This window comes from Biomphalaria glabrata, chromosome 5 (assembly GCF_947242115.1).
Source record: "Biomphalaria glabrata chromosome 5, xgBioGlab47.1, whole genome shotgun sequence".
Classification (NCBI taxonomy): domain Eukaryota; kingdom Metazoa; phylum Mollusca; class Gastropoda; family Planorbidae; genus Biomphalaria; species Biomphalaria glabrata.
Genome location: NC_074715.1, coordinates 53380077 through 53403157, shown reverse-complemented (window position 1 = coordinate 53403157; position 23081 = coordinate 53380077). Strand labels below are relative to the sequence as shown.

At 40.5% G+C, this 23081-nt stretch overlaps 1 protein-coding gene across 1 annotated transcript in view; it reads right to left on the bottom strand.

Moving 5' to 3' along the window:
* Positions 1-23081, bottom strand: part of LOC106053368 (multiple epidermal growth factor-like domains protein 6) — a 61203-nt gene that overhangs the window by 33063 nt on the left and 5059 nt on the right. Inside the window, exons 3-10 of the mRNA XM_056028976.1 lie at positions 22634-22795; positions 21559-21750; positions 20208-20402; positions 17933-18163; positions 16407-16532; positions 13229-13315; positions 5200-5292; positions 2760-2858 (exon numbers count right to left, since the gene is read on the bottom strand). Of these exons, the coding sequence (XP_055884951.1) occupies positions 2760-2858; positions 5200-5292; positions 13229-13315; positions 16407-16532; positions 17933-18163; positions 20208-20402; positions 21559-21750; positions 22634-22795 (1185 nt within the window). The remainder of the gene's footprint in view (positions 1-2759; positions 2859-5199; positions 5293-13228; positions 13316-16406; positions 16533-17932; positions 18164-20207; positions 20403-21558; positions 21751-22633; positions 22796-23081) is intronic.

Sequence of the window (23081 nt, the reverse complement as noted above, 5' to 3'; positions counted from 1 at the left end):
AGACGATCATTTTCCCTTTGCAACTTCTTGTGTGGCTAAGGAGGTCAATCCTTGATACACAGATGCGGTCACAGATTGGGCATATGTAATCACCGGGCGCCTTTGCATTTTCACGCTTCTTTCAACTACAGTTGTGTATGGCAACTGTAATCCGGCACCCTTCCTTTATGCTCGCTCTCCATGTGGCTGTATCTAGTGCTACTTTCCCAGCTACTAGCAGCAGTGGCGTAACTAGGATATTTGATGCCTAGTGTGGCAGATGTCCTTCAAAAGTAAAAATAGATAAAATACTGAATTTGTTTTTGTGTTTTTTTAAGTGTATTTCAGATGTATAATTTTTTCGAGCGTTCACTTGTAAAACGCCCCTTCCCATTAGGCAACTCAGAGGTCTGGAAGAGCAGCCCCGCCAAGCGTTCTCCGGCATGCTGAGCTGCAAGAATGCATTATACTGGCGTTCCACAGTGCACAATGCACCATAGAAAACAGCAGCTCGAAACATTACTGATCTCTGAGAATCATTCACAGAACGTGTCGATAAAATACACTTTTGTTTTGTTCATTCGCTATATCCTAAAAAGCTCATTTTCGTGCTAATCAAAGCGCCTTCTAGTGAACAACTTTCAGTCCCACAAATGACGTCCGCAGAATGATGATTGGACTCGAGTGAAAAAAAATTGTACCGTTCTGAAAATTAAAGACGGTTAGAATCGCGTTGGCAGTACAAGTTAAATATCACAAGTGTGATGTTGCTTGTTCAGGCTGTCTTGAGGTCAACTATAGATGAATGTTGAATTTCAACCAATTACTCTGCAAGCGTTTTGGGTGTTATTGTTCGGGTGTATTCCGTGTAGTTGATCAACAATCCAGACAAAACAATAAACATCTATTTAACAAGTAAAGAGATGTAGTCAACGCTGAAGAACACTTATCTTATGTTTATTCTAATAAAAAGGCCACAGTAAAAGTCTCTGTCACTAAACACGTCATTACCCTAGAGGATTATCTCGCTAACTGATTTTCCGGTCTCTAACCCAACATATCCCAAACGTCACTAGTCCCGTTCAATATGCGTCTTCTATGGTGCGTCGCTAAATAACTAAACTATAAATAAGGTGTCTAACACAAGATAAGCCCGAACCGTGACCCCTCCCCTCAAGAGATGAGATGATTGACATTATGACGAGAGTAACAGTGACTAACAGCCACCAGTGGTAAATTACAATGAGCTTACAATGAAGCCCGCTATCTCGCTCTTTTTTTATTATTATGATAATGACCACAGACCTTTTTAGAAACTAACTTCATTATCTTTTCTTTGAATATTGATCATATTTATAGTGCCGCATACTATCCTGCATATTTCTTTACACAATCACTGGTAAAGGTTTACCTCGCTTGACATCTAGAACGTAATTATTTTGTTATTTCTTTCTGTGTTTTTCTTCAACACGTTTTGGGTCCTTCTCCAGAAATGAAGATTATTACATTCTTATCAAAAACTCACACAGAAAGGCGGCGGACGGTGAAGGACCTGGTTAGAACCAGGGACCATCAATACGACTGTCACGAGTACATGACCAGGCAGCCATTTTGACCTACTTAAACAGCAAAATGTTCAGTTGAAGATGACAGTGAAGATGACAGTGAAGAGGTTAAAGATAGTATGTTGTGAGAGTAAAAAAAAAACAAACTCCCCCTATCAGACATTGTGGTCTTTAGGGCAGATGATGTCATCTGTCTAAGGTTAACGAGTGTGTCATGTGGCCAACACAACGACCAACCGCCTCTACTTTTCCCCAGCTAAGGTCAGGTACACATTAGAGCTGGGTGGACTCAGAGGCGCCCACAGATCCTGAAATAAAATTCTCAGTCTTCACCAGGATTCGAACCCGGGACCCCCCCTGTTCAGAATCCAAGCGCTTTACCGCTCAGCCACCGCGCCTCCTGTTGTAAGAGTAGCAAGGTAATGAAAAAGAAGAAATTCATTTTTTTTTCTTTTCAAAACAGTTCTTATGATGTATGTATGCCCAGCAGAAACATCTCCTCTACATCAGTCTAACAACTATATACTCTACATCAGTGACGCCCAAACTACGGCCCACGGGCCAGATCCGGCCCGCGATGTGGCTTTATCCGACCCGCCTAAACATGTTTACAAGCACTTCATTGAGTAGACAAACGTCTCACTAATAAAACAGAAGAAACCGATCTTACATAATAGCCATACGTGTGTACGTAGGCCAAATAGTGCTACGGGTTTCTAATAAAACTTTTTAAAAGGGTTTATTCTCTATTTCTTTTTTTTTTATCTATTCGATGATGTGGCCCGCCACACGAGTTTCGGAAATTAAACTGGCCCGCCGGCCGAAAATGGTTGGGCATCACTGCTCTACATCTTTAGTGCATGCGTAAAGAAGATCTACTTTGCTTTGTTCTTTGTGGGAGATGAGTGGACAGAAAAATATAAAAGAGGTGCAGATCTTAGAGAGGACGTGGAGATGGATTGGTCACATCCTTAGAAAAGATACCAGCAACAGAGCTAGACAGGCCTTAGAGTGGAACCCCCAGGGAACAAGACGTAGAGGAAGACCAAAAAGAACATGGCGAGGCAGTATACTTGAGGAAGCTGAGAGGACCGGAAGAGCTGGGAAGTCTTTAAAAAAACTAGCAAGAGACCGTGGAGAGTGACATGTTTTTATACAGGGCCCAATGTTCCATGGGGAACTCAATGGAAAGATGATGATAGAAGATGTACTCACGTTTATCACATAACAGTGAGTAAAAACCATCTTTACAACCTTCACTGCAACCACCCGTCACGGTGTCACAGCCGCCACTTCCTGCGCAGTTGGAACACGCTGAAAAAAAAAAGTTGACGTAGATCGGTGATTCTCAGCTTACAGTCAGTGGGGCAGCCGTGGTGCTTTCCGGTCTGTCTAGTTTAAGACTAAGACTAAGACTGCTTTATTGATCCTTTTGAAATTTATTGTGATTACAAGGTCTCTTTTCTCATATAAAAACAACACAACAGAAACATTCACATAAATAGAACAGACACAACATAAAGAGTTCATTCAGTGACTACACACAGGCATCTTGGTCATTTTTATGTTTCTGGATCAAAGGGTGGTGTTGATAAAGTCTCACCGAGTAAGGTACTCGGTAAAGTAGTTTTCTACCCACTTAGTGTAAGAAAGCCGCAGAGGCTCGAGTCTGTTTTTATTCGAAGATTTAATTTTTGTGTGGGCTGATTTTCTAATGTAGTGATGTGCAAACAACGGCCCGCAGGCAAACACAGGTGTAATGTAACTCCCCCCTCCTACGGCGTAAAACAAACAACCCTGGTATAGACTGAAGGGTAGAAGTATAGCATTATGTAATCAACCACATTATAAAAACAATATTACAAATATATTATCTAGACCTAGCATAGAATTCGTATGACTTTACACGTTTAATCTTAAAATTACTAGACCTAGAGTTATGCCAATATTATGACCAGGATTAGTAGGCCTACTACTGGATGATAATGCACTATGATGTTCGCATCACATTCACTTCTTAATGTGATACTACTGTTTACATAATAACTATGCATCCCTAAGCTATAAGAAGATAAATTATTTCCTTAATAATTTAAGAAGATGTAAATTTTGTTCAAATTGTTTGATACGTTTAAATCTAAATCTAGATCTACATCTGGCCTCTATTGACATTTGACTTTTTTAAAACTCATTTTATGTGTCTATCAAGTTATTTGGAAACTTTCATGGCTTTGGTAGTATTTTAAGTCATACTTTGGTTTTAAGGTGAAACCTCCCCTTTAGTTGCATATAATGAGGATATGTCAAAACTACGCGATATAAAAGTAGTGTTTTTTTTAAACTTTCAACTAAAACGAAGTTCGTATTAAAATTATTTTTTTTATAAACAACATTTGAATCAGTATTCTTTTCCAAGAGTCAGTTAATAAATGGAAAATATATTTTATAATGATCCATTCAATCCCATTGATACTTTTTCCATTGTGACCTTAGATGCAAATTTTGTATACCAATGCGCGAATCTATGAATAAAGTTTGATTTATTAATGAAGACGTCTGTGACCTCTTTAAAAGCCTATCTCCCCTGATGTTTTTCATTGAAAAGTGGTGTTCTTTTTTTTTAAACAAATCTGTTTGCATTGAAAATTTTAAAAATTGGATGTTTTATTTTCGGAAAAGAAAAAAGAACTTTGAATGATCTAAAATATCATAATGTCCGATTTTCATTTTCTCTTCTAGTTTCTGAGATCAAAAGGGACGAATGGATAGACAGACGGACAGACAGGCCACACAATACTAATAGCGTCATTTCCCCTTTCGAGGGCCGCTAAAAACACTTTTAAAAAATCAAATTGCCGCACGCTTTCATTGGCACAAGTCTTTATGACCACATAAGAACACACCTCCAAGACCATACAATCCCTTTCGACCACATTGCCACACGACCAAATCGCCACATATCTTCACGATGAGCTAATACACGAAATCATTACCACATTACCACATGACCTCTTGACCATATTGTCACACACTCTCATGATCGCATGGGCACGCGTCTTCGCGACCACATTGGCACACACTCTCATGGCAACATGAGATTTCATGGCCGTGTTTCAACAAAAAAAAAAGTTTGCTTACGAGAATGGACCTCATTCTCCAAACGTAAACAAACAACATTTAGCCACGTGGTGCTCTATCTCTTCTATATAATTTACGATCTAATGTTTAATTCATGATGGTTGTGACGTGGCAGTTTTTTTCGTTGTTTTATCAATAAGATCACGTGACTAAATGTTGTTTGTTTACGATTGGTGAATGAGGTCCATTGGGACAATCAAATTTCAACAAATAACCAAAGTTTCAAACAATTGTGTAGGAACATAAATAGGCTCATAACAAACAGACGCTTATAAAAGCACTACAGTGGCAATCTCTTCGATCCCAAATATATAGGATGACTGAAAGTGTTTCACATGGCCACGCAAACCCAGTTGCAACCTGCATAATTTTCCACATCTTTTAAAACGACACTATAAAGTTGACATAATCTTCTAGACCCACCAAATAAAACGTAAATTTGTTACTAACAAAGTAAAGTCAAACAAATTGTAAATTGTGATCAATTTGTGACTTGTGGCTTTGTAGAGATACCAACATTTTTCACAGTTGCCTCCGTAGAAACCGTCGATACAGGAATCACACTTGCCGTTTTTGTCACAGACGCCGGAACCTCCACAGTTTATACAAGCTGAAACAGGAACAGAATTACACGTTTCTATAGTAATAGACAATTACACTGACATGTTTCTATAGTAATAGACAATTACATTGACATGTTTCTATAGTAATAGACAATTACATTGACATGTTTCTATAGTAATAGACAATTACATTGGCATGTTTCTATAGTAATAGACAACTACATTGCCATGTTTCTATAGTAATAGATAATTACACTGACATTTTTCTATAGTAATAGACAATAACATTGACACCTTTTTATAGTAATAGACAATTACACTGACATGTTTCTATAGTAATAGACAATTACACTGACATGTTTCTATAGTAATAGACAATTACATTGACATGTTTCTATAGTAATAGACAATTACATTGACATGTTTCTATAGTAATAGACAATTACATTGACACGCTTCTATAGTAATAGACAATTACATTGACATGTTTCTATAGTAATAAACAATTACATTGACATGTTTCTATAGAAATAGACAACTACATTGACATGTTTCTATAGTAATAGACAACTACACTGACATGTTTCTATAGTAATAGACAATTTCATTGGCATGTTTCTATAGTAATAGACAACTACACTGACATGTTTCTATAGTAATAGACAATTTCATTGGCATGTTTCTATAGTAATAGACAATTACATTGACATGTTTCTATAGTAATAGACAATTACATTGACATGTTTCTATAGTAATAGACAATTACATTGGCATGTTTCTATAGTAATAGACAATTACATTGACATGTTTCTATAGTAATAGACAACTACACTGACATGTTTCTATAGTAATAGACAATTTCATTGGCATGTTTCTATAGTAATAGACAACTACATTGCCATGTTTCTATAGTAATAGATAATTACACTGACATGTTTCTATAGTAATAGACAATTACATTGACACGTTTCTATAGTAATAGACAATTACACTGACATGTTTCTATAGTAATAGACAATTACACTGACATGTTTCTATAGTAATAGACAATTACATTGACATGTTTCTATAGTAATAGACAATTACATTGGCATGTTTCTATAGTAATAGACAACTACATTGACATGTTTCTATAGTAATAGATTGTTGATTTGTTGATTTGAGGCACATCGGCACAATTTAGGCCATGTCGTGCCTGCAGTCCCTTAAGGACTACTCTCTCTCTAAACAACAAGGGCCAGATTCTATACAGTCATATAATTAAAATCAAGGTCTATTCACAGTTAAAATAGTAAAGGTAGTAAAAATTTAAATATTTGGTAAAAATCTAATGTAAATAGTGCATGTTCACAAATTCAGAAATCAGATCTTCGTAGATAGCCCCACTTCCCGAATAAAGCCCAGTACCTTCCCAGGGTCGACATTATTAAATAGTGTTTTTAGATTAGTGGCTCTAAAATATTTTGCCCTGACATCCTGGTATCTGGGGCAATCAACGAGGATATGTTCCACGGTGAGGCGAGAGTCACAGTACTCGCAAAGTGGGGGCTCCTCTCTCTTCAGTACAAAAGAGTGCGTGATGTAGGTGTGGCCAATCCTAAGTCTGGACATGGTTGTGCTACCACGCCTTGTCAGTCCCTTAGATGTGGGCCGCCACCTGACATCCGCCACAATCTGCCTGAGTTTACTGTGAGTCTCAGCCTCCCATCGGTTCTGCCACTCTCGATAGGTGGCAGAGGCAATACTTTGTCTCAGGTCCGAGTAGGGAATTTGGGTTCCTGACACCGCATGATTTAGGGCTCTCTTTGCTTCTCTGTCTGCGGCTTCGTTTCCCTCAATGCCAACATGGGAGGGGACCCAGATGAAGGTGACATCCCTACGGTCGGCTGTTATTAGGTCCAACAGCTTCAGGCTCTTATGTACCAATGGGATGTCAGTCTTCATCCGCCCCAAAGCTTGCAATGCAGATTTGGAGTCGGAGCAGATTATAAATTTACTCCTTTCTGATGCTTTTACGGCCATAAGTGCAAGCAATATTGCGTGCAATTCGGCCGTAAAGATGGAGCAGCCATCGGGGAGTCTACGGGAGATTGTTTTGTTCCGAAAGGAGCAGGCACACGCGACCTTTCCCTCCATTTTGGATCCGTCTGTGTAGATGGTGCCACAATCTCCGTAGCTCTCCTGCAGTTCCCTAAAGTGGACTTGTAGTATGCTTGGGTCTGTATTTTCTTTTTTGAAATTAAGGAGGGATAAATTTAATTTGGGTTTATTCATTAGCCAAGGAGGATTCTGAGGGGTTTCTATTTTAGAGATTTGGTCAATGGGTGGGGTTAAATTTTGGATGGGTTCTCTCATTCGAAGGCCCAACGGCTGTATGACGTTAGGCCTTCGATTGTATAATTCTACCTCTGTGGGGTTAAATATGGAGTCAAAAGCAGGGTTCGTGGGGTTGGATTTTAGCTTGACTATATACTGCATTGCAAGCTTTTTCATTCTTATATCCATGGGGAGTTCTCCAGCCTCCACATGGAGACTTGGGATAGGTGATGTACGAAACGCGCCGAGACAGAGACGCAGGGCAGCATTTTGTATTGGTTCCAGTATTTTTAGGTACGACTTCCTTGCTGCTCCATATATTATGGATCCGTAGTCTAGCTTGGATCGAATTAGACTCCGATAGAGCAGCAGCAAGGTATCTCTGTCAGCTCCCCAGTCCGTATGGCTGAGTACTCTTAGTATGTTTAATGACTTTTGGCATTTCTTCTTAAGTTCCTTAATGTGGGGGAGAAAATTAAATTTGGAATCTAAGGTGAGGCCTAAAAATTTTGTAGTTTTCACGACAGGGATCTTCTTTTTGTGTATAAATAGTTCAGGGTCTGGGTGGAGTCCCCTTAGATTACAAAAATGCATACTAACTGTTTTGGAGTCTGAGAATTTGAAGTCATTATAGTTTGCCCAACCCTGAATTTTGTTTAAACATAACTGTAATTTTCTTTCTAAGGTGTTCATGTTTTTCCCATAAGTAAGAATGACAAAGTCATCAACATACAAAGAGCACTCTATGCCAGGGGACAGCGCATTTATGATGCTATTTATTTTAATGTTGAACAGGGTGACTGACAGAATGCTGCCCTGGGGTACACCCATTTCCTGGTCATGAGTGTCAGAAGCGGAGTTGCCCACTCGAACCTGAAATTTTCGATCTTTCAGAAATTCCTCCACAAAACGGGGGAGGTGTCCCTTAAGCCCCATAAGCGCCAGGTCACGTAGAATGCCATGTTTCCAGGTTGTGTCGTAGGCCTTTTCTATATCGAAGAATACAGCTACTAGATGTTCTCTTCTGAGTAATGCATTTCTAATATAAGCTTCCAGCCTTACCAGGTGGTCAGTTGTTGTCCGCCCCTGCCGGAATCCGCACTGGTAGTTTGAGATCACTTTATTCCTTTCCAGGTACCAGACCAGCCTACTGTTAATCATTCTTTCCATGGTTTTGCAGATGCAGCTTGTTAGTGCTATTGGTCGATAGTTAGCTGGGTCAGAGCCGTCTCTTCCCGGTTTAGGTATCGGTATAACTGTGGCTTTCCTCCAGCTGTTTGGGAAAGCGCCTGTTTGCCACACACAGTTATAGACCCCTAGCAGGACTGCCAATGAGGGTTCGGGAAGGTGCTTGAGGAACTGGTAATGGATTTCGTCTTCTCCAGGCGCTGTGTCATGTGACTTGTCCAGCGATTCCCTCAGTTCCTCAAGCGAGAACGGTTTGTTGTAGTCTTCATTGTTCTCTGACCTGAAATCAATGGGGTGTCTTTCCTCCCTGGTTTTGACTTTTTGGAACTCTGGCGTGTAGTGTGCAGTGGATGATTTTTCTGCTATTGAGGATGCCAGGCAGTCAGCTATTTCTCTGGGGGACGTGACAGTTCGTCCTTGGTTTTTCAAATGCCCTATTGCATTTGATTCTTTCCCTTTGATTCGCCTTACTGCCTTCCAAACCGCTCTAGCAGAAGTTTTGGCATCCAGACTGCCGACAAAACTTCTCCAGGAATTCCTTTTGGCTGACCGTATGGTTTGTCTAGCCTTTGCTCTAGCTATCCTGAATAGCTTTAGGTTTTCCTGGGAAGGATTCTTTATAAATGCAGCCAGTTGTTTTTTCCTATCACCAATAGCACTTTTGCAAGCTGTATGGTTTGCTAGGCCGTTTTGGATTTGCAGAGGTTAGGGGTACAACTTTCCTGGCTATACTTAGTAGCTTGCTAGCAAAGGTATCAGCTGGGTTCTGTTCATGGAGGATATTTTCTGTGATATCCTCAGAGCATCTTTTTTGGAATTGTTCCCAATCGGCCTTATTCAGTTTCCACCGCTGAGGTCGTCCCAATGAAGGGAGATTGTTAGTAATGATGATTGGGAAGTGATCACTTCCCCGTAGATCATTGCTAACTGACCATTTAAAATCGTCCAGAAGTCCGGGGACGCATACGGTGAGGTCAATGCATGTGAATGATCCAGTTCCTGGGTGCAAGTAGGTCGGTGATGCATCATTAAGTATGCATAAATCATGTTGGAGGAAGATATCCTCCAGCATACGACCTCTTGTGTCGGTATTGTTGGATCCCCACATGGTGTTATGGGCATTGAAATCCCCAAGGATTAAATAAGGCCGGGGGAGTTGTTTCAATAGGTCCTCCATGTCTGTTCGGTTTAATGGAGCGCCTGGTGGTAGATACAGGCTGCAGCAAGTGATAACCTTGTGAAGCGTTATCCTAGCTGCTACGGCCTGTAGTGTGGTCTGTAGTTCTACCCTCTCATGGGGGATGCTATCCTTCACAAGGATACAGACTCCACCTGATGCTCTCTCTGCATCCTCAACATTCTTGGTGTAAGCACGGTAGCTTCGGAAGCTGATGCAATCTTTCAGAAATGTTTCCTGTAAGCAGACAGCTACAGGAGTCTCAGAGTCCATCAGTAGCTGCATTTCCTCGTAATTGGCCTTGAGGCCTCTACAATTCCACTGTACAATTCTGGAATCCATGGCTTATTCTAGATGACCTACTAGGAGCTATTTGGCCTTGGGAGGCCCCCGGAGGGGTTTCCCTTTATTCCAGTGACCTTGGTATTTTTATTCTTGGGTTTGGATGGAGAGGAGGACAACCCCCTTTTGGGGGAAGTCTTTCTCTCTGGAGAGGGGAGATCCCTCTGGTTAGAGCGGAGGTTATTTCCTCCTCTCTCACCTCGGGCATCCTCTCCGCTTTGATTTCTCCCCTTAGGGAGTTGGTCAACCTCTAACTCGGTAGAGGTTGGGGTGTCTGGCTGGGTTCTCTGAGGAGAACCTGTGTCAGACATGATGTCTCCGGGTTCTCCCGGAGTATTGGTTTTGACATGCTGCTCAGTCTCCATGCTCTCATCAGCGAGCACAGAGAACCTGTTCTTTAGCATGACAACAGGGCTTTCTTGTTTCTTCAGAGGTGTGTTCTTTGGCGGTGTTTTCTTCTGAGTTGGGGGAGGAGGAGGGGGTGGTGGGGTCAATGTGTCCGTCTGTGTGGCTATGGATCTTCCTTTCTTAGCAACAGCCTGGGCGTAGGTCTTTGTCAAGCCGAATTGGCCCTTGGGTAGGGCCAGTACAGCCGATTTCGCCTGGCTAAAGGTACATCCGTTTCTTGCCTTGTACTCCTGCACGGCAACCTCCTGTTTCCACACAGGGCAGTCCTTGGAGTAGGCTGAGTGGCCAGCTTGACAGTTTGGGCATTTGAACTGGGCTGTGCAGCCCTTGTCCTCATGACCCTCTCCAGCACATCTGGCACACACAGTGTTCCTCTTGCAGACTGCCGCGCCGTGTCCATAACCCTGGCACTTGAAGCACCTCATGGGGTTAGGTATGTAGGGCCTCACTGGAACTCGTAGGTATCCTGCCTTCACATACTCTGGCGGTGTCCTAGTTCCGAATGTGAGGATAATAGTGGCGGTTTTGACCTCCTCACCCTCCCTGCGCCTGGTAATGCGCCGGGCATGGGTGACTCCTTCAATGCCCTCCACTATTTCCTTCTCGGAACATTCCAGTAGGTCCCTAGAGCTGATTACACCTCTGCTGGTGTTCAGACTCTTGTGTGGCATGACTTCCACTTGGAGATCACAGAGTCTTCTGCATCTTAAAAGCCCATCAGAGTGTGTCTTGCTGTCTACTTCTACAAGGAGTTCCATTGTTTTGTGTAGCTTAGACACACTCTTGGGCTCTCCCACTACTGACTTGAGTCCCTTATAGATAATAAAAGGGCTCAACTTGGTCAGGCTTTTTCCCTCCTCTGTGCATCTAACCACCAGAAATGATGGCCAGGTGGCACAGCCTTTTGGGACCTCCTCCTTTTTATCGTCAATTCGTCGTTTCTTGCCCAGACACAGGTCTGGGGCAAGTAGTTTTGTGTGTGTTTTTTTGTCCATATATATTTTGGTTAATTCGGCACCTGTGCTCCCCACCCGCCATCGAGTCCAACAAGGGGACGGGCCATTCGGATGTCCAGAATGAGCCCGCCAGGGCTACACAGGTGCTATACTCAGTCAGCTGCTACATCGGACATGTGTCCGATACAGCAGCTCCCCGATTGACCCTCCAGCCACCGCCCTCCAGCATAGGTCGACGACCTATGCTGGTAGCTCGGCATGACCAGCCGGTTGACCCAGAGCGGGCCATCTGGGTCTCAGGTCTAGGGGAACTTGGAGCCAAAGTATTGTGTTGTTGTGGCTTATCCTCAGATAGCCACCACTCAAACACCAGGATCTCTTTATCCCCCCTTACCCGTCGCAGTCCACGGCAAACGGACTGGTCTAGGACGTAGTGAGAATTTAAAGTTAAGGAGACAGTGTGATGATCAATGAAGGCAGACTTAGGAAAAGAGGAGGCAGACACAATGATAGAAAAGAAGTAGGGCACTTTTGAGCTCCAAAAGTGCTAAGGAAAGAGGAGCGCAGTTTAACGTCATGTCTCGGGACGATCTATAGTAATAGACAATTACACTGACATGTTTCTATAGTAATAGACAATTACACTGACATGTTTCTATAGTAATAGACAATTACACTGACATGTTTCTATAGTAATAGACAATTACATTGACATGTTTCTATAGTAATAGACAATTACATTGACATGTTTCTATAGTAATAGACAATTACACTGACATGTTTCTATAGTGATAGACAATTACACTGACATGTTTCTATAGTAATAGACAATTACATTGACATGTTTCTATAGTAATAGACAATTACATTGACATGTTCCTATAGTAATAGACAATTACACTGACATGTTTCTATAGTGATAGACAATTACACTGACATGTTTCTATAGTAATAGACATTTACATTGACATGTTTCTATAGTAATAGACAATTACATTGACATGTTCCTATAGTAATAGACAATTACATTGACATGTTTCTATAGTAATAGACAATTACATTGACACGTTTCTATAGTAATAGACAATTACATTGACATGTTTCTATAGTAATAGACTACATTGACATACAAGTAGTTGGCACACACCTGTGGACATCAAGACTGATTTTTTAAACATCAATAGAAATGTGTTGTGATTTTAAATAGACTCGCACAAAAGAGACACAAACGCAGAGAGATGTTGATTGAATGACTACACACAGACATTGTATCTTTTTTTGACTATGCTTATGTCAGCTCACTCAATGTCTGGTACAAATTTTGAACAATGTTATCCTTCTCACTTCCCTTTCTCGGATCAAATTAAAATTTAGCACAATTATTCCTTTTTTTTTTTTTAAGAAAAGCAAGAATGAATAAAAATGATCAATTAATTAAATATTGTTAATTAATAATTTAATTTCAACTATCGACTCGGTTTTCTGAGCGTGGGTGCACGATGGTAATCTAAAGACTAAAGGTATAACTTGCTGTTTTGATGCTAAGCTGGTATGTTGATTATCAGGACCCGCAATCCTTCAAATTCCCGTACTTACTTTCCAAACATTTACTGCCCTTGAATCCGTCCTTACACCGTGCACAAACACCATTAGAGTCACACTCTCCAAAGCAGCCGGAACATCCTGCATACATTCAAGAATAGAATTAGAGATGCATTGTTTCAGTGGCGTATTTAAGAATTTGCCATCATTTTGGGGCCCGGGGGGGGGGGGGCTTGAACTCTTAAGGGGTCTCTTCATTTTTACATTCGGCATCATGACATGAGATAATGGGGTAATATTTAATGTAAAAAAAAAAATAATTCAAACACTCATTCGCCCCTCTAAAGTGGGGGCCCGGAGGGATTTGCAAACATTCCCCCCCCCCCATCACCCACCATAGCTACGCCACTGCATTGTTTCAATATTTAATTAATTTTTTAAGATTCTTTCTAAATCTAATAATACTTTGTCTTTTGTGCAGATCAAAATAGCTAAAGTAACTGTAAAATTAATATAATATAAATTTAAATGTACACGTAATAACTTATAGATAAGATAAGATAATTTTATTGATCCAATCAAATGCATATTCAGTTTGACTACAATTGAGAATATCAGGGTAACTACTGTACAATAACAGTATAGATGAAAAATTTGAACAACATTCACACATTATTCACACAAGGCTAGGCATAAACAATGTTAATATATTGTAAACGTCAACAAGTGACACTGGTAGATTATATTATAACTTTTTATACAAATGCATGTTTTTGTTTTATAGGCTTTTTATGTTATTTTATACATGAAGATGATTACGACCTATTCCAGACGTCCTGCAGTTTCGAAGGGGAGGGTAGCAGACGTCCTGCAGTTCTGAAGGGGAGGGTAGCAGACGTCCTGCAGTTCTGAAGGGGAGGCTAGCAGACCTCCTGCAGTTCTGAAGGGGAGGGTAGCAGACCTCCTGCAGTTCTGAAGGGGAGGGTAGCAGACCTCCTGCAGTTCTGAAGGGGAGGGTAGCAGACCTCCTGCAGTTCTGAAGGGGAGGGTAGCAGACCTCCTGCAGTTCTGAAGGGGAGGGTAGCAGACCTCCTGCAGTTCTGAAGGGGAGGGTAGCAGACCTCCTGCAGTTCTGAAGGGGAGGGTAGCAGACCTCCTGCAGTTCTGAAGGGGAGGGTAGCAGACCTCCTGCAGTTCTGAAGGGGAGGGTAGCAGACCTCCTGCAGTTCTGAAGGGGAGGGTAACAGATAGGTTTCAAACTCGGATCATTGTGATGACAGTTCGAAGCGTATCCCACCAATCGCAATCGTTATAGAAGGCTTCAAGATAAACCTGCGATGTCGCCACCCTTGGGCAATGGAGCCCTAAAGGTGGCGTCGAGCTATTTGCTCTCCACTGCCCACACGCTGCAACGCCGCTGGTCAATGTCGAGGCGTTCTCTAACGATTGGAGTAAAAAAAAAATCATAAGATAAATTTTAACAATCATGAGAGACGTCTAAACAATCATAAGAGACGTCTTAACAATCATAAGAGACGTCTTAACAATCATGAGAGACGTCTTAACAATCATAAGAGACGTCTTAACAATCATAAGAGACGTCTTAACAATCATAAGAGACGTCTTAACAATCATAAGAGACGTCTAAACAATCATAAGAGACGTCTTAACAAGCATAAGAGACGTCTTAACAATCATAAGAGACGTCTTAACAATCATAAGAGACGTCTTAACAATCATAAGAGACGTCTTAACAATCATAAGAGACGTCTTAACAATCATAAGAGACGTCTTAACAATCATAAGAGACGTCTTAACAATCATAAGAGGCGTCTTAACAATCATAAGAGGCGTCTTAACAATCATAAGAGACGTCTAAACAATCATAAGAGACGTCTTAACAATCATAAGAGACGTCTTAACAATCATGAGAGACGTCTTAACAATCATAAGAGACGTCTTAACAATCATAAGAGACGTCTTAACAATCATAAGAGACGTCTTAACAATCATAAGAGACGTCTAAACAATCATAAGAGACGTCTTAACAATCAAAAGAGACGTCTTAACAATCATAAGAGACGTCTTAACAATCATAAGAGACGTCTAAACAATCATGAGAGACGACTAAACAATCATAAGAGACGTCTTAACAATCATAAGAGACGTCTAAACAATCATAAGAGACGTCTTAACAATCATAAGAGACGTCTTAACAATCATAAGAGACGTCTTAACAATCATAAGAGACGTCTTAACGATCATAAGAGACGTCTAAACAATCATAAGAGACGTCTTAACAATAATAATAAAAAATTCCTAACCAGTGGCGTACCTAGGGATTTGGGGACCGGGCTGGTTGACCTCTTTTGGGGCCCCTGCATTTTGATATTCGACATCGTGACACGAGATAATGGTGTAATTTTTAATATAAAAACAAAATTCGGTAACTTTTTTGGGCCCTTCTCAAATGGGGGCCCGGGGGGGGGGGATTTTCAAATTTGGACCACTTACCCCACTTTAGCTACTCACTAGTTCTAACAATCACAAGAGCCATTTTAAAAACCATAAGAGGCTTCTTGACAATCATAAAAAACGTCATAACAATCATAAGAGACATAGGCCATATATTTAGATCTATAGAGAATTAAAAAAAAACAACTCCATAGCTCCTCCTTCTTCTTTCTCCTGGTCCTGTTCCCTGTATGAAGGTCTTTGCGAGCCTTGAGCACCTTGTGATATGACCATAGAGTTTAAATAATAATTGAGTTTGAAAGCTGTCTAATAATATGACTTTCCTTCGTGCGGTATGTGCGCTGGACTGTGACGACTGTCGTTTGGTCTTCTCAATGGTCCAGGGTTTATAACCCTGCCAGCTGCCATCCCCCGTCGTCCTGCGGGAGGTTTGGACTAGGAAGTAGATTGTAAACAACTCTGTAGAAACATCCGAAACATGAAAAACATCCGTAACATGGGCGTATCTTGGAATTTTCCATCATTCGGGAGCCCCCGGGGGGGGGGGGGCTTGACCTCTTTAGGGACTCCTGCATTTTGCGTAATATTTAAAATTTAATGTAAAAAAACACTAATTTGGGGGGTCACGTCAAGTGGGGGGCCAGGGGGGGGGGTTCAAATTCTCAGCCCCCCTCCACCCCACACCCTAGCTACGCCACTGACCACTGATCCGTAACATGTCGAACATTTCACAAAAAAACAAAAAATGACCACTCACTTGCTCGGCATATCGACTGCGCCTCACTGGAACAGAGCATACACTTGCCGTCACTGGTACACTTTCTAGACGGGCACCACATGCATTTCTCTTGACACAGGAGCCCTTGCTTGTCTCCAGCGCATTCTGTAGAACCAACAAAGTCACGCGAAATGTAAACAAAAACCCTTTAAGAAAAAAAAACAAAGTGAAATATCTCCCGCACTTACAGCTATCTCATTTTATCGTATATAATAAGGCTTGTCTTCGAGTCCGCAAAAGACCTTCCTTCAGGGAACAGTACCAGGAAAAAGAATAAGAGGCAGACAGAGAAAGCGATGAGAGGACAACGTTAAAGAATGCCATTGAAAGAGGTTCTAAACAAGGCAAAAGAGAGAGAGGAATGGAAAAAGACGGTCGACGAGTCTTGCTTGGTGCCCCAACGGTCCAACAGACTAAGGGATGGGTATAAGTCAAGATAAAGGTGTTAATTTTTTGTTACCATAATTATTCCACCTTTACTTTGTACAAAGCTTATAGCAACTCACTCTGTATGTTTGTCTGGTAAAAAGTCTGTACACGTTATTTCTCCCACTACCATTCTCGGATCAAGTTGAAACTTCTCACAATTATTATTTTGCATAGACATGACATGAATTAATTTTAAAAAAACAACAAATCAAACAATAAGTCAATTAATAATTGGTAATTTAATTTCTGCATGCCAACAACGGAAATTGATCCTTCAGTATTCACAGATACGGCTGAATACGTAGGATTAGTCCCCTTACAGAATTGAACACGTTATGTATCCCACACCGTAGATCAGGCAAGTTGAGACTTGTTGGCTGTTGTGCTTGCTACAGAAACAGGTGATCTTTATATCATCAGGCCTATAGACCATAAGGCAGGGGTTCTCAACCTGTGGGTCGCGACCCCCTTGGGGGTCGATTGACGATTTGCCAGGTGTCGCCAAAGACCATTGAAAAGATGGATTGTTATTGTCTATTCTTCTATTGCTGTGTGTGTGTGCGGGGGGGGGGGTCGCGGCTAAGTGGGGGATTGTAAAAAGGGGTCGCCGAGCATAAAAGGTTGAGAACCGCTGGCATAAGGGGAACTTTACTTGTATATCTTGTTTAAAGTATCTTAAAGTATTTGACTTCGGCTTCTACATACATCTATAATGAAGTAGAAAGCTGTGTATAGTTATAAATCAATGTGATATTACAGTCTGTTTAAGCTTACATCAATTATGGGGAAGCGTGGTCGAGAGGCCAAGTACCCTTGAACGTGGATACTTATGATCGGGGTTCGAGGCTTGACACCCGACTCGAGTAGAGTTGTGTTTACTGAAGGCAGCAAATATCCCCCGGATACCCCTCCCCACTGGTCCACAAATGTGATTGGACCATCTGAGCATGCTATAAGCATGAAAGTAGCGCTATATAAAAGATTTGTTCCGAGATTGGATGTGGGAGAAATAACGTGTACAAACTTTTTGACCAGATGGACAGAGTGATTCGATATAAGCATTCGTTATTGCTTACCTCCGTAGATCTCCATTTCACAAATAGACATGCTCCACCCAAAGTGAGGGATTCGTGCTGGGTGACTGATGGTGACCTCTTTGATGTACTCTTCAAAACGCATTGGAAGATCGATGATGAGTTGGTAGTCCTTCCATTTATACTCTTGTTTCGGAAGCTCCACTCTGGTTTGACCTTCTTTGCTATAGGCGAAGCTTAAAGTAAATTGTTTAAGATAGCCAGGTACACCTGCTGTAATAAAATGATAGTTACAAATTACGTCTTGTTCATGACGTATCTAAACAGAAGAAGATATCATCTTATATCTTATAAAATAAAGACGTTACTTAAAAAAAAAAGAAGATGATTACGTCCTGCATGAGTCTCTACTTAAATCTAGTCATGCATGTTAAACAATGACTTAAACTCTGCATTGGTTTTCCCTAGCTGATTAAGGCAGCCCATTCCATGCTCTAATAGCACTAGGGAAGAAGGAGTATTTGTTTCAATTTGTCCTTGAATTATAATAATATAAGGGTTGTCTTCGAGTCCGAAGATTAGTGAGGAATACAGTTTTTTTCTCGTGGCTGCGCAGTCCCAGCTGTGACCTACATATTTTGCCACGCCCAGTGCAAGCATAACCATTGTCCGCAGGTGGTCGATTTAGATTTTCTTTTCGTCGTCTGCGTTTGTCCTCGGCAGCAGATTTTCTTTTGGTCTCAAATGTGTATCCCGCGGCCTTCCTAGCATATAGAACAAGGAATGTACCTTTATCTTTGTGTTTTACTGAGTATTATTGACTTGTTGATGCGAAAAGAAAAGACTCGTGAGCCTAAGGGCTTGCAAATCAATGCAGAAAAACGCCCATCACGAGTTATAGAGAACAAGCCATTAACTCTTTCTCTCCGTAATTATTTACCACATTCTGGTGGGATGTAGGGTCCTATCGTCAGTTAGGAGATAAAGAGTTAACATAGAGATCACAGTCAGAGGGGAAAAAAAAAGGTCAAGGGTCAAAAGACTGAAATAGCTCGGAGATAATATTTTTGACCAACACGATTAGAGCAATAACAGAATTACAGCCTAGAATCCACTGTCAACGGCAATAATTGAAAAAATAAATGCTATTTGAAAGAGAAAGTTATATCGTGAAATTAAGTTTGACTTAGTGATGCTGAAAATGCACACAAAATTATCCTTCTTTGTTTACATTTTTTAAATTAACATTATCTCCCTTACATTTATGTATTGTTTTAGAATTGGTGTATTTTTATGAAAAAATCGCTTGCATAATTAATTTTATAAATTAAACGGTTTGCTTTTAGAAAACAAAAAGTAGCCGTTGAATCTAAACTTTTCAATCCCCATCGTATGGTGAAATAATATTTTTAATTTCTCTTCTAGTTTTCGAGATTTGAGTGTGATAGACGGACAGACATGGACATTTTGCACAAACCTAATAGCGGCTTTTCCCCTTACGGGTGCCGCTAAAAATACTCTATTAATCAATTTATTATTGGTAATTAATTATTTCGTTTGATATTGACTAAGGAAAACAACTTGTACATTATTAGTAGATATAGTTTAAGGACGAGTTCTTCCCCAGTAAAGTAAAGATCTCCTTTCAGACCTTGTGGTCTATAGGGCAGATGATGTAAAGGTCATCAGATTCTGTGGCCTACGGTTAACGAGGGTGGTCATGTGGCCAGCACAATGACCAACCGCCTCTACCATATAAGTATTATTTTCCCTTGTTGCTATTAAACAAAAAATAATTAATTACCAGTAATTAATAGTCTAATGGGCTACTTTTTTTTTCATTCATGTCTTGTCTATGTCAATGAATAATTATTCGAAGTTTGAACTTGATCCGAGAATAGATAGACAGATAGAGTTGATATAAGCTTTGTACAAAAATTCGATTCTGAAATACTTCTTCTTCTTCTTCTTCTAGCCAAGGTTTATTGCTGCTGAGCTGTGAGCTCTTTTGCAGACTGTGCCAAGGAAAAAAAGTGTGCTGTTTTCTTCAGTTGTTCAGCACTGCCGTACAGGGTGTTGGTTATGTTGGGCTGTAGTGGAAGTAGGGTCTGCCTAAGGTGGATTAGGGAGGGGCATTCAAAGAGGGCTACTTTTTTTTTCCTTCATGTCTTGTCTATGTCAATGAATAATTATTTTAAGTTTGAACTTGATCCGAGAATAGATAGACAGATAGAATTGATATAAGCTTTGTACAAAAAAGTCGATTCTGAAATACAAAAAAACTAAAAGATCCTGGAATGATTTAGAATGTACTCACAATGTTGGTTGTAAATTACAATTCTATGTAGAATGTACTCTTGTCTCCACGAAAACTTGACATGCATTTTCTCATCGTAATGACAAGCCATAAAACAATTGTTCAAGCCAGTGTCTCCATCTCGGATCTTTTCAGGCCTGGCTCCGTCATCTTTATACCATTTACTCAAATTAGCCACACCAATTATATTACGACCTGTGAATACACTTTACATCAGCAATCACCCCACAATGGCCACAATCATAAAGTGAAAGTTTTACATGACAATATAAACTGTAAACTTAAAATGTTCCTCTTTCAGACCTTGCGGTCGATGTAGATATGATATTAAGTTCAACAATGTTTTTCTGTCAACGGTTAACGAGCTGGGTGTCATGTGGCTAGAATAATGATAAACTGCCTTTACTTTAACCCCCCAAAAAAAGTCAACTTAGAGTTGATTCGACTCAGGGGCTCCCTAAAAATCCCAAAATTTAAAATCCCAGCCCAGCGCTTAGCCACTCAGCCACCGCGCCTCCCCCCGCCCCCCAGTATAAACAGCGTAGACTACGTGGACGCATACCTAACCATTCGTTCCTGAGAACTGGTCAGTTTTCCGTTTGCTGATGGATTCGTTGCTGATAACGACCAGTGACTCCCCTATAGTGGGGCAAACGCCCCAGGCCCCACTGTTACCCCACTTGCCACACCAGGGCCTCCTCTGGCCTTAGACATAATCGTATGTTTAATGTACGGACAGCGTTAAATAAGCAATTACGCAAGTCGGCGATTAAGTTCAACCATCAAAACACTGTTACCTCAGATCTGAACGAAGTGGTCGTCCCCTTTCCATTAGGACTAAAACAGAAAGATTTAAAAACTCCTTTATCCCACTTTCGTTCAGAGTGTTACAAGATCATCTTTCTTCATCGAGAAGTACATAGAAGTCTAATTCGTGAAGCTCTATTTGAGAGCGTGCATGTGTTACGTGTGTGAATGTATTTGCATCTATATTGTTATTGTTACAATAGTTACTCTGAGGTGGTCGATTTTAGTCAAAATAAATTTCCATTAGTTAAAAATTATCTTATCATCTAATCTTATCATCTTATCTTATCTTCTTATCTTATTTTATTTTTATCTTATATTTTTATCTTATATTTTTATCTTATCTTATCTTATTATCTTATCTTACCTTATTTTATTATCTTATTATCTTATTTTATTATCTTATTTTATTATCTTATTTTATTATCTTATTATCTTATATATATATAAAATCTTATCTTATTATCTTATCTTATTATCTTATCTTATTATCTTATCTTATTATCTTATCTTATTATCTTATCTTATTATCTTATCTTATTACCTCGACTGATATGGAAAGAGCAGAGAACCTGGACACCTTCGCCTTCTAAGGAGATCATATCAAAGTCCATGACTACGTTCTTACATCGGAGTTCTGCATCCGTTGCACTCAATTCCCTAACCTCAAGAGGTCCGCAGTCAACATTGAAACCTCCAGTTTTTAACTTGATCTGAATGTCATATTTGAGGTAAGCTGAAAAAAAAACAGCATACAATTCAGCCACGTTTGGGTATAGTCACCCTGCCGCTCGAGGATCTGATCACGCTGAAGGAAATAGCAAAGACTCGAAGTTGTGTTAACTCTTTCTCTCCGTAATTATTTACCACATTCTGGTGGAATCAACGCTGGTATCGTCAGTCAGGAGAGAAAGAGTTAATGATTTTTAGTGACATGTGCGTCGGAAATATATTTTCTATACGTTTTGTTAAATAAGTTTTTAGGGTCATTGAAAAAATGGAGCGTATTTAATCCTGGCTCAAACCTTCCGCACTTCCATGACCAAAACAATGCTGGCTCCATTAACTCTTTCTCTCCGTAATTATTTACCACATTCTGGTGGAATCAACGCTGGTATCGTCAGTAAGGAGAGAAAGAGTTAATTTACAAAGCAGACATGAACTCTGTCTGGTAAAAAGTTTGACCTATACATTTCTCCTACATCCATTCTCCTATAGGCGCAGTGGCTGAGCGGTAAAGCGCTTGGCTTCCGAACCGGGGGACCGGCGTTCGAATCCCGGTGAAGACTGGGATTTTTTAATTTCGGGATCTTCGGGCGCCTCTGAGTCCACCCATCTCTAATGGGTACCTGACATTAGTTAGGGATAGGTAAAGGCGGTTGGTCGTTGTGCTGGCCACATGACACCCTTGTTAACCGTAGGCCACAGAAACAGATGACCTTTACATCATCTGCCCTATAGACCACAAGGTCTGAAAGGGGAACTTTTTTTTTTATTCTCCTATGAAGTTGAAACTTAGCAAAATAATGGATTAGCGAAGAAAGTACATGAATCAATACACAAAATGACCAGGAAGCCATAGATACAGCTAAGCATCAAATAGAACGTGTTATACTCACATAGGCTTCTATACATCGTCTTAAACCTCATATAAGCGTGAGTGAACCTGTAGGGTTTGTCAAACGAAAGAGTAATAGGACCTTTGTTGCCCCTGACTCCACATGTCTTTTCATTGTAGTCATTCAAAAAGTTCCGCTCTTTGGCTTGAGGAGCAAGGTCCACTGGGATACAGTAAGGAAAATATCATTTATCTAATAGACATTTTCCGGATGTTGGAGAGATTGTGCCATGAGATGGAACAGGCAAAAATTGCCATGGATTGGGGTGGGACAGACATAAATTGCCATGGGATGGTACAGGCAAAAATTGCCATGGATTGGGATGGGACAGACATAAATTGCCATGGGATGGAGCAGGCATAAATTGCCATGGGATGGGGCAGACATAAATTGCCATGGGATGGAGCAGGCATAAATTGCCATGGGATGGGGCAGGCATAAATTGCCA